The sequence below is a fragment of the Lissotriton helveticus genome, chromosome 3_1, assembly GCF_964261635.1.
Source record: "Lissotriton helveticus chromosome 3_1, aLisHel1.1, whole genome shotgun sequence".
NCBI classification, from domain to species: Eukaryota; Metazoa; Chordata; class Amphibia; order Caudata; family Salamandridae; genus Lissotriton; species Lissotriton helveticus.
In genome coordinates, this window is record NC_136061.1 from 1,000,311,097 (window position 1) to 1,000,324,393 (window position 13,297).

The window sequence follows — 13,297 nt, forward strand, 5'->3', positions numbered from 1 at the left end:
ATTTGAACATCAAATCAGACGTGTGGTGGGGACGTGTTTCGGCGTCCTCAAAGGTCTGCGTAAAACCATGGACCGTCTTCCTATAGAAGCTAGGAGGACGCTGGTGCATGCTCTTGTTACCTCATGCTTAGATTATGGCAATATATTGTATCTAGGTGCGACGGTGAAGAGTCTTGACCGGCTTCAGGTGTTGCAGAATGCGGCAGCTCGGCTGGTCCTTAGGCTTCCAAGAAGGGCCGCTTCCAAAAGGGCCTTGGACGCTCTTCACTGGCTTCCTGTCAGGAAGAGAATTGTGTTCAAGGCCCTTTGTATGTGACACCGTATTACTCAAGGCATTGGGCCGAGGTACCTGCAGAATCTCATCACTGCCTACAGGCCGGCCCGGTCCCTTAGATTCACTGGGACTGGCCTGATGGTGATTCCAAAAGTCAAGAGAGCCCGAATGGGTGGCAGATCATTCCGGCTCTTGGCGGCCAGGAGCTGGAATAAACTCCCGCTTGAGTTTCGGTTAGAACCTTCTGAGACCAGGTTCAGAAGAGAGCTTAAAACACACTTGTTCCTTCACTAATGGGACTGGGCATGGGTTGGGTACTGGGGCTCTAGGATCTTCCACTTACTACAGCGCGGGGACACGCCAGTGGGCGTAACCAGGCGCTTTATAAGCTCCCTTAATAATAATATTGATAATAATAATAATAAATGAGCAGATTTTTAGAGCCCTGTGCTGGCAGGATTTTCCTAATGAATAGGTAACATTTAGCACACATTCAAATGTGTTATCTTGCTGATTATCTAACCCCAATGACACTTTTACATAGTGCAATACTGTTAATGTTAGACTAACATAGCCTGAAGCATAGGTTTGCATCCCAGTGTAGTCTAACCTACAAACCAACAAACTGTGTTGTCTTACGATTTTTATTAGTCTTTTACATATCTAATTTTGGACTAACAATACAACATTACAATTCTGAATTAGAAGACATATCGGGTTAGCTTATTTACTCTGTATGAATAATTGTTGATTTGGTGTAGAAAAAGCACCATGACGGCCCCCGAATACTAAAGCAAGAAGTACAATTATGGAGACATATGGTTTCAGGGGTGTTTGAAAGAAAGTTTACCAATCTGGTGTGCCTTTTCAAGTGAAGCCAAAATATATAAATTGCATTCTACCAATTAGGTATTTTTGTAACAAGGGAACAGATACGCATTTTACTGCAGCTTGTGAGTAAGTAGAAGACCTTGATAATATTATCCATTGTCCGGTTTCAACCCATTAGTCATCTGGTGTTTTTTTGGCCCACTGAATGTATCACTAAGACTATGCTTTATCCATTTGATTTCCAGGAACTTTATCGTAGGCTCCACCTTGTTTAATGCAAACATAAAAATACTTTAAAATACATCTGTATGGTAAAATGGACTTTCTAGCTTTGCGAAAATTGTAAAGATGGGCATGCAAACAGATGTACTTGAGACAACATGCTTGCAGACTCAGATCAGAGTAAGGGAATTCACTGTCTTTCCATGAATAATGATCATATTGACCCCAATGATGCTAAATACATACAATAATAACCATCTGACACGAAATACAAGATAAAGATATTTATGTCTAACATTAGGAGTCAACATTTTTTTATTTACCTGGATGAGATGGATATAACAAAAACTACATTGAAATACTTAAAACAGCTCCATCATGTATCACGGTTTAGAAAGACTAAGTCAAGTTAGTTACTTACTTACTTCCATTCATACTGATATCAAGTAAATAAATGAGTACAATATTTTGAAAGATGGCGTCAAACACTAACACATAATTTAATATATATAAGACATTTGCAGCAGGTTGCAAAACATCCAGCCTTATTAAGATGGAAAACATCCTCCTTTATTAAGATGTGTAAAACATGAGTTATGTTACGAGTCCCTGAGAACATATAAATGCAGTGATGAAATCTTACAGAGGACAGCAGATGGCCATTCCTGTATTTGCATTACGTGCATCTTGATTTATAGCAGAATTAAACAAATAAAACATTTCACATGCAATGGAATGGGATCGGTGGCATCAGGCAGTAGTACCCTGGAACACTGTCTACTCCCTCCATTCACAAAGTCAAAGCTTATTTTTTATTTTTTTTGCAGAGTTTTATATAGCGCGAACTAGAACCAAACCGAATCAGTTATCAGAGCGCTTTACATAGCGCCAGTTACGTTACATCAGGACACACTTTCATTTTAGGCACGGGGAGATTAAGTGATTTGCCCAGAATCACAGGGGTTTTTTGGCGTCGTTACCGAGACTCGAACCCAGATCCCCAGGTCCGAGGTCGAACGCCCTCTCCCCCAACTCCGCTTACACTATGAGAGTCACAGACAACCCCAAGTTGGGTATCCTTGCCTGCTATCACTATCAATCCTTTTTTGTATGGTTAATAAAAACCTTAACAAGGCAAATTATAAAGCAGTCTTAAAATGGTTTCAAAATAGCTTCATAATTAGTTAATATAGTTTAAATCAATATTGGCTTTAGAAAAGTGCTTGTGTGCGTTAACAAAACCTGGGATTCTCTGTCAACATTTTTATAGCAAGGTTAATAAATTTCACACATCTAAAATTCAAGTGTGACTTGTCCATTCAAGCTTGCCTGTAGGTTCTAGTATGCAAATGATTCAAATGTGATTGTAGATATATCCTTCAAAGATCTTTCAATACTTGGGAAACACACAGTATCTGTAAAATAGACTCATTCTCATAGCCATGTATTCTGCAGTTTTTCATGGGCCAAATTGCTTTCCATTTAGACATTAGATCTTTGGTAGGAAAAGAGCACATTTTATAAGAAAGAAAACGTTTATTTTCAAGTATTGTTGTGGCCTTAATTGTTGACACGATGTTATTACCGATTAGGCATGTGGTTTCTACAAGAAATCAACCATGTCTAACTGTTGATGAATGCAGTGCATTTCACAGCATTGTTTACATGCATTTTAAATACAGCCTTGGCAGTTGGTGTTGTATCTGTGTCTGTTGAAAAGTTTCAGAGTGCAAACCTCCGACATGTGGCATTCTGAATCGTTAAAGGAGGGAAATGGCCTTTTAATGCCACTACTCTTTGTGCTTCGAATTGGGTTGCAAAAGGCACTTTCCAAATTTGGAAAACCTTTTAGATCAACAAAAACCTTTAGTACATTGCAAATCATTTTTATGGTCGCCTAGATTTTAATATTGTGAATCACAGGCTTTGTGACCTCCGAATTCTTAGCATATTGCCTCCCCAATTGTCTGATCCCTTTTGTCTCAAATGTAAAGATGTCACAGACTTTGGCAGGTCAAGGCATGCACCTACAGTGCCACCCTATTTGCAAGACAACTCATGACAAAAAAAATCTTGTGGTACGTGTATCTGGTACTTCTAAAACTGAGACCATGTATGATAAACTATGGCAGGGATTTTCTACAACTAAATAAACATCAGTACAACTTCAGACACTTATCTTTTATTGAAGGTTCTGAGATCTTTGTATATTGGAGTCCTGAAAAGATGAACTAAATGTATGCTGAGGAAATGGCATCCAAAAACATCAATGCCACGACAATAGGGAAAATAACACTGGCAAATGCCTGGGCACCTCCGGCAAGCAATCTGTGCTGCGATTTGTAGATGAGGACTGGTGACTTAAACGTAGCAACTCGCAAATAAGAGAAAATCAACAAAAAATCTCTTTAATATTATCAAATTGTAAAATTATTTAAGGATCATTACCTGATATCAATAGGTAAAACAACAGAGGATCATACATTTATTTAACATTGGTGGAATTCTTCCCACTCAATATTTGTTTGAAGAGCTTATCATAAATAGCCATTGACAAGGAGCTCTATTTGTAACGCACTTTGCTGTCATAATAATGTTTTCATCACTGTGTCCACTTCTGCAACATTCTCGTAGCATAAAATGCTATGAGATGAGATTAATTTCTTTGGCAGTGAACTCCATTATACAATGAAAGGAACATCGCAGTGCGAGTGTCTTACCTGTCCCAGGGAACAGATGTTTCAAACGATTCTCCTATTAAATAGTATTCCAAGCCCAGGTCCTAACAAGAGAAAAAAAAACAAGTTACTACTGTTTAATAATGAACTAATGCAATTTATATTGGTTTTCCTTTAAAACAGAGGTTTTGCTGCATTTCAGACAAATTCAAAGTACATTGTCTTTATTGTTGTGATTACTGTGCAGTTCGAAATAGGATTAATTGAGGTGATATTATCAAAACTGTGCGGAATAGATGTTGTGTTGTGGTTAGTGGCTGAACTACAAACCGGTTTCCAATCCTGACTTCTGTGCGTGACTGACTATCTGAGGATAACATGAAAAAGATGATAAAACACCTGGGTACACTGAAGGATCTATTTAAGTCACAGGTCATGATCCCAAATTTCTTACTTAAATGGCACCTGTCATGTTGGAAAAATTTAAGGGAAGCTGCTACAGGGATCCTACCATCCGCTGCGATAGTGACTCTTCTTAGACCAGGTAGACAACAGGGTTTTTTCATTTAAAAAGAGCAAGTGATCTGTAAGATGTGTGTGATGTAAGGATAATAACACTGTTTCCCTTGGACATCAAACCCATTACATTAGCTATGACAGGCTGCAAAGAAACTAATAAGTTTAACCAGAAGAACTTAAGAAGTTGCAAAAGTTTTTTTTAATTTCACAAAGAAACCATCCAACCTATTTGAAAGAAATAATTTTCTACCAGTGTATTCTTTCGATTAGATGTGCTAAATCCAACCTTAGTATTCCCTAAATAATCACCCCGATACGCCCTACAGAGTGGGCTACAGGGTATATGGCCTGACAGATGTTCTTTGTTTAAAAATGTGGACTTTATAGAGTGAATACAGCATTTTTGGCTAACTGTACTCTAAACTGATATGACAAAGTCTACTAGACTTGAGTTCCTGCTTGAAGCACCTTTGTTTCTTTTTCAAAATGTAATATTTACTTTATCAATGAACAGTTTGCCCAGTTCTGACCTTTTATTCATCAATGTTATTTGCTTTGTTTCTTTTACCTAAAACTCTGCCTCCACAACCAGCCCACGAACAAGGTCACCCCCCTCGGTTTCATAATATTCTCACTGAGGCTGCCATGACCAAAGAGAGAGAGAGTACACAAATATTATCTGACAACAGTATTTGTCTTAGCCAAAAACTCGGCAACCTGCAGAAGGAAACCATTGTGTACTTCTAGATGATCCCTATTCTGTGTGAATAATACCAATCAACTAAATTTTTTTTATATAGAACAGCCTGATGTACCTTGAATGGGAAGTTTCAATGTAATGGAATGGCCAGGCCAATGATTTCACTTTTTCCAGGAGCAAATACTTGTCTTTAGCCTTGTCTGGACATTCTTTTATAAGACTAGCTACACGTTGAGTTTTACATACTTCAGAATCTTCACTCTATACTCTGGTGGTTCCGTTCACTCACATTGAGGAGCAAACTCACAAAGGTAAATTCAGCAGTAAATGTATGTTTAGGACTGAATTTACCTTACTTACGCCTGTGAGGAATTCACAAAGGGATCTCTGCCAGTCTTAAGTCAATGTAAGAGTCCTACTGATAGGGCAGGAAAGAGAGTACCATGAAGAACAGGAATAAGTTCCAGCTAGGAATGTCACATGATGTTCCCAGGTATATGTCAAGAAACCTGCATCCGATGCAGGTGAGCATGCATATTCCTGGGAACAGGAGTATACATCTGAGAGTACAGATTTACAACTTGCTTTTGAATTGGGCCTTAATCATGGGAAGTAAAAAACGTGACAATCCTTACTATATCCTATATAGTGAATCTCAAGTGAGGTTGCTGATCTACTGAATATACTTGTGATGTTGCTAAGGGAAGGGATTTTTCTTCCCCATATTCTTTCTCAGCTCAAATACACTCACCCACTCATCTTTAAAAAAAGTCCACTCTCTAAAGCCTCATTGTTAAATATTTTAAAATGATCAGCAAGTAACAGAATAACAACTTAAATTAAAAAAAATATGAACGCTGACATTGGTAACTACACCCCACAGTGTGAAAAAGTAGGACAATAACATGCTCTCCTAGATTGTACCACAGTTCAGTAATACACAAACACACAACCAGTCATCAGAGCAACACACAGGTCGCAAAGCGACTCAATTACGGAAATGACAATTTTCAGATAATCAACACAGTACTTATCCCACTGCGTATAACACAAGTCCTCTAGAGTCCCATCTTCCCCACTTTATCTACTCAGCCATTCAATCTAATTCTCCTCCTCAGATCTTCTCACGGGGTCTGCCTTCAGAGAGATACATGAACCCTAACAGTATTCAACATAAACCCTTCTGAGTGTTCACCTCATATACCCACTCTCTTTCTAAAAGCCTAATTTCCCACCCCCACAGCATACCATAGACATTTCATTATGTCATTCCCAAAGCCACTCCATAGACAGCTGAACTCAGATGAAATAGATGAACACATTTCTTTATCAGCAGAAATAGCTATCCACAATAAAACTCAGAATAGTATAGATCACGTGCTCACACGCCAACATCACAATCTGCATCCATTAATACGTTATTTCAGCATACATTCAGAGTATGCAGACTATTCTGTAAAGAGCATTTGCTTAGCACACTTTACAGTCATCTAGCTCATGAACCAGCAGCAACATCCTTGGACTTGCAACCTCCTCTCCCCCATTCATGTTGCCACTTAGCCTGTACTTTAGTACCATTTTGTGTATTTTCTAGATATAATCAGTGGTCTCCCTCTTCTACAATAAGTCCAAGCCTATAATGAGTGCAACCTCTTCAATTAAAGGTGATTTACATCATTATGTAGCAAAGAAATAACATTGTCAAAGTCCATTTAAATTTTATGTTTCCATTCTTATCCTTTCTTGTAATGGGCTGAATTAGGAAATTTCCAGTAGTGTTCAATGACATGCCATGGTGCTGCTGACAAGGTGTCGAACAAACAACGCAGGACCATTCTTAGTTCAGCGAGTGCCTTTGACAGAATGTATTGAATGATCTCCTGACCTACAGATGTTTGGGAGAGTCACAATGCACAAGACATTTAAGAGTGGTAGATTACTGAGAAATGTCTAGGCATGAAGAGTTGCTGTCGGTTTGGTGTACCAACATACCTGCTTAACAACCCTAGACTGTTGAACCTTATTCACAGAATGTTTCAAGGATGCTGATCAATTTAAACTGATAAAGCATCCTGCAGGTAGGAGAAAGAAAAACACATACTTTCAGACATATATAGCATTCCAAAATCCATGCAGAACTAGCCCTGTAGCAAGCACTTCTTGTCACCTACCAATGGGCTCTAAGAACAAGATACTTACCTTTAGTAGCGTTCTTTTTGATGGATAATTTATATATCTGTAGATCCCTCACCTTCTGAATATCCCTAGACATCAAACTGGATTTTTCAGAATAGCCCCTATGTGCCAGAAGGTGGCGGTGTGTGGTTCGGTGCCCACTTTCGCCCTGCTCCAGAATTGACAGGTGGAGTCGCATATAAGCTCAGCCCAAGAGCACTGACACCAGTTTCTTTCTTGACACCATACACGCCCTCCGACAGAGCTCAAAAATCAATTATTTATGTCACTTGCAGAGATCCAATTTAAAACCTTTATAGATGGAAAAGAATCCATTTCACAGAACAGGTAGAAGGGCAGTGAGGAATCTGCGGTTATCCACCAGAAAGAGTGCTACCGAAAGTATCTAACTTGTTCTTCTAATGGATGCTCTATAAGAGACTAGGGTGGATGTATAAGCGAGGAGGCCGGGTTCTTTAACAATATTGCCTGTCATTTCGATTGTGACAGATAACAAAAGAAAATGAGGTGAAAATAGAATCATGGATGTTGTTGAAGGGTTAATCTTCTGTCATTTCTCTGTCTCAGATCCTTGGAGAGTGGAGGGAACACATAGTCCCAAACTGGTCTCTGGTGCCCGGGACTCACCCGCTACCAAGCGTCCTCTGGGGCAGACCACCAGCCTTCGGACCAGATCTCCTCCTCCTCTTCACAGTCAGGGGCCGGTCGGCTTCAGCTTCCCCTTTCATTGTTTTCTCCCGATGGACAAAGTCCTCATCTTCTGACGAGGATTTTCGGTGCCCCTATATGTCAGGCCTGCCACGACTTGCTCCCTGCTCTAGTCTGTTTTCCAGACGGTTTGGCTCTTTCTCGTTCTGGCTTGTCACACTCCCTTCTGGGTTCTGCATTTCCTCTTTGTCCCGTTGGAGTATTGGAGATTGGTTCTTCTATACAACAGCGCAGCTCTCTTGTTTGAAGAAACAGTCATTCTTCACTGTGTTTGCTCCTGCCAGTGTCTGTTTTTTAAACCCTAATATTTCCTTTCTTACAGGGCTCCAGATGTCGATTGAGGGAGGAAGGCGTGGCAGACTATAGGTAAGGTACGTGGTAAAGGAGCCTGATCTCTCACATACTTCTAATCGAACTCCTCACTTTTAGAACAGATACTGAAGAACTATGGCTTCCAGTGGTGGGCTGTGAAAAGACTCACGCCAAAAAGTCTGCAGCACCAAAAGGTCAAAATGCCTTCCTGTCATTCCTGGCTGTCAAGGTAATAATGCTTGGTGAATGTGTGCACTCACACCCACTTTGCAGCTTGACAAATATCAAAGGAAAGCACTCTGCGAGAGAGTGCAGTGGTATTCAGCCTTGGACTGGTGGAATGGGCCCTCAATCCATTTAGAGGCTGCTTCTAGACCAACGTGTAGAAGATCTGAATGCAGAACTTTGCCCGAGAGAACCCCACAAAGAGATAATTGTCTGCTGAATGGTCTTATGTACGACCAATGTAAACGCTCAGTGATTTTCTTGGTTCCAAACAATGGAATCTCTTCTCCTCTTTCGAGGGTTGAGGTGAAGCAAAGAATGTCTGAAGTGTAATGGCCTGTCCAGCAATAAAGGGAGTAATAACTTTTGGTATAAAGGACACTCTAGTCTTCAGCACCAGCTAGTACAGAAAGAAGGTGGAGTAGGGGGTCTGGACCGACATAGCTTGAAGCGCAAATGAGAAAGAATGTCTTCAGGGCCAAGAGGTGTAGAGGACATCTGTGCAGTAACTCAAAAGGGGTGCGCAGAAGAACAATAACAACCAAATGAAGGTCCCACTGTGGTATCATACAGATTTAAGTGGAAACATGGACTAAACCTTTTAGAGATGGCATCAAAACAGAAGATTTGTGCAAGGACGGTTTGTCCAATAAACGCAAAAAGTGCAGAGAGGGTTGCGTGATAAGCTTTACCTGTGCCCCTGCATGTCCTTTCTGGGCGAAAGATCAAACAAATAAGACATCCAAAAGCTTGGCCTATAACGGATCTGTATTGCAGGTGCCACACCAAGCCAAAAATCTGTCCCATCATCCAGCGTAAACAGATTTAGTAGAATGACGCCTGGCCAGAAGGATGACATTATTTCGGGAGGAAGATCAAATGCAGTCAAATACCGTCACTCAATCTTCACGCATTGATCTGTACAATGAGCAGCCCTGGGTGCAAGACCCTGCCCTGCAGCTGCAACCGACAATCCTTTCAAAGAAGTAGTCTCTGCGGAGAAAATATGCTCATGCCCAGAAGTTTCAGGCACCACACTCTCCTGGCCCAATCTGGAGCCACTAGGATAACTTGGGCCTGACAGGTGTTAAGCTCTTAAGAACCCGGGTCAGGAGAGGCAGCAACAGTGCTGCACTCTAGGCGGAATGAGTCTCTGAAAAAGAGCCTTGAGAACTTCAGCATGGTAAAGTTCTGACAGAGTGTCTTCTTAGCGGTGGTGAAGAGAACAAGCCAAGGTTATCCCCACTGCTGGAAGATGCACTACGCCACCTCTGGGTGTAACTTCCAATCATGATCCACTACGCATCACCACCTGGTTTTGTCCACCCTAGCATTTAAAGACCCTGCCAGGTGGTGTACGATCATGGAAATGCCCTCACGATTCAGCCAGTTCCAGAGGCACAGGGTCTGCTGGCACAGGGCCCAGGACCCTACCGGCCCTGCTTGTTGCCATATCACATGGCGGTGGTGTTGTCTGTGAGGACCAGCACCGGCCTCCCCTATCAGAAAGGGCATTACCGAAGGGAAATAACTTGTTCTAGATGCAGATTCCTGACATCACATTAAGAATAGAAACCATAGCAGTACCTAAGTGGAAGGGGGCTGCGATTGGACTCAAACCAGAAAGTCCTGCGGGACCGAGCAACCAAAGTGCTCTTCTCAGCGCATTTGGCGGTCGAGGTATGAGAGTATGGAGGGACGCCCTTGTAGAAGCCTCAAATATGTCTAGGACAGGGACTCTGTGTCCTAGCTGAGTAGAGCAGCTTTGTCCCTGGTAGATTGAGCATGCAGTCCTTTTGGAGGCTGCTTTTTAGCCAATGTGTAGCAGATCTTAATGCACAGCACGAGACGGTACGCTTCTATACTGCCTTGTCTTTTTTGCTCCGGCGATCCCCACAAAGAACTGATCATCCACCTATTGGTCTATGGTACATTTGATGTAAATGCTGAGCGCTCTTTTGGAGTCCAAGTGATGGAGTCTATCCATCTCCTTAGAGTGGTGAGGCAGAGCATAGAACACCGGGAGGATGATGGTTTGACTAAACTGAGTCACAACTTTCGGTAGAAAGAGAGCTCTGGGTTGCAAAAACAGACTATTGAGAAAGAAGGCAGTGTATTGTTGGATGAAAACACACAGCTTGAAGCTCACATAAATATGCCGTGCTGAGGTGATGATAACTAGGAACATGGTTTTGATGGGGAAGAGCAGTAGGGAACAGCTGTGGAGCGGTTCGAATAGAGGACGCATCAAATAAGTAAGGACAAGATTGAGATCCCACTGGGGCATCACAAACAAGAAGGGATAAACAGATGCTGAAATCCTTTCAAAGTCCTAAACACAACTGATCATTTAGTTAAACAAGGAAGGACGATCAGGCAATCAGAGGAAATCCAAAAAGGCAGAAGGATAACCTTTAACTGTGCCCAAAGCGAGGACTTGCTGGGCTAGGGACAGAAGAAACAATAGGACATAAGACAATTTGGCCTGGAGGGGTTCACTTTGTTGTGTGCCGTACCAAGCCACAAACTTGTCCCAGCAACACATATACAATCTTAGTCGAGGGATGTCTGGATGCCAAAATGAGATCTATAACCTCTGGAGGGAGAGCAAAGGCATTCAGCTGGTGCTGATCAAACTTCATGCATGAAAGTGCAAATTGTAAAGGTTGGGGTGGAGAACCCAGAACTGCTGCTGAGAAAGCAGATCCTCTAGAACATACTCTCCATGCCCAATCCAGAGCCACTAGAATGACTTCTGCCTGGTCGTTTCTGATGTTCTTGAGAACTCAGGGCAGGAGTAGTATTGGCTGAGAGGTGTACAGAAGTCCTGAGTTCTAGCCAAGGCGGAACATGTCTACAACTGAGAGATGCCCTGGAAACTCGAACATGTAAAAGTACTGACAATGCACGTTCTCTGCGGTGGTGAACATACCCAGCCAAGGTTCTCCCCATGCGTGGAAGAGATCTTAGGCCAGCTCTGCATGTAACCACCACATGCTCTGGGTGTAACCGCCACCTGTAATCTGCTGGGGGCGGATGGCTGAGTTTGTCCGCCCTCGGGTTCGATGAGCCTGGCATCTGAGTTTCAGCTATCTGTAGAGGCACAAAACCTTCTGGCACATGGTCTGACTTCACTCAGCTTTGTTTCATGCAGTACCATAAGGCAATAGTGATGTCCGTGATCACCTGTGCCAGCCTCCCCTTGATGAACAAAAGGAAGGTTTTCAGCACCAAGGGATTGCCCTCGGTTCCAAATAATTGATATATAGCCAGGACTTCGCCAGAGACCAGATGCCTCTGACCTTCAGCTTTTCCAGCCAAGTCCAGAATGGTTTTGATGAAGGGGAGCATCTGAGAAGGAGTGAGGTGTGACTTCTGCAAGTTGATAGTAAAACCTAAAGATGACAGGAGGTTCACCGTAGTCTGGAGATGGATGATGACTGCCTGGGGCAAGAGTAATTTAGATAGGGGAGGACTGGCACCCCAGACTTGCCAAGGTGTGCAGCAGTGACTTTTGTGACCACCAGAGGGGCACTGGTGAGACCACAAGAGAGCACAGCAAACAAAGTGCTCCCGTCCTACCCCGAACAGCATGTACCGCTGATGAACCAGCAGGACGGGTATGTGGAAAGTATGTGGAAATAAGCGTCTTACAGGTCCAAGCCATTATCCAGTCTCAAGGGTCGAGGGCAGACAAGACCTAAGTGAAGGTGAACATTTTTAATTTCTCTTTCCAGAAGAAGGTATTGAGAGGCTGCAGACAGGCCAAATACCTCCATCCACCAGAATGTAGCAAAATAAAAATCACGCAGGGAGCAGGCACCCTCTTGATATCCCAAATGCCAAAAGAGCTTGCACTTCATGCCGCGAAATGGTTAGATGATTCTCTGTCAGTCCCTGAGTGGATGGTGGAATGTGAGGCTGGGACAAAAGGAAGGGTAAAGCATAACTTTGCGGACAATCTGCAGGACCCACCAGTCTGAGGTGATTGTTTTCTAACCCAGATAGAATAAGTGGATTCTTCCTCCGAACGGGTGGCTGCGACACTGTAAGGGTACACTAAAGGGTTTGGAAGTGGAGCTGGCAGTAAGAGATGTCTTGGCTAAAGCCTTTAAGGGAGCAGTGGAACTGTTGCGGCTTGTAAAGCAAGGCAGGGCAGAGAGGCCCAGAGAGCAGGTAGTAGACCTACTCTCCTTGAAGCGTTCAAAAGCAGAGTCAGTTAAACAGGAGAGTCCCAGAATACAGCATGGCCATTAGGGAGGACTGAACATCACCCAAGAATCCAATTGATTGCAGACATGTCTGGCGATCAACGGCAACACTGGTGACTATATCTCGTCATAACAGGGTCGGTACAGTCGTCGTCGCAAATAATTTTGAATTTGCCTGCATCACAACCATCTTTTTGATCGCCTGTGAAAGGACTGGGTGATGGTCTTCCAGTACACCAGGGAGGACTTATCACGTTAAGTCTTAAAGGGCATGAATGTAGCGGCCCAACAAACAGAGGGCGTTGATTGATCACAAGATGAAACTGGCTGATGAAAAGAGGCGTTTATCAGTCAGGGTCCAATGAAAGGGAGGAAGGGCTCAGATGTAGTCATCATCCTGGTCATAATCATTGTCAGATTT

General features: G+C 42.6%; 1 protein-coding gene across 1 annotated transcript in view; it reads right to left on the reverse strand.

Moving 5' to 3' along the window:
* Positions 1-13,297, reverse strand: part of AGPS (alkylglycerone phosphate synthase) — a 732,223-nt gene that overhangs the window by 154,967 nt on the left and 563,959 nt on the right. The window contains exon 16 of the mRNA XM_078681513.1: positions 4,048-4,109. Coding sequence (XP_078537639.1) covers positions 4,048-4,109 — 62 coding nt within the window. The remainder of the gene's footprint in view (positions 1-4,047; positions 4,110-13,297) is intronic.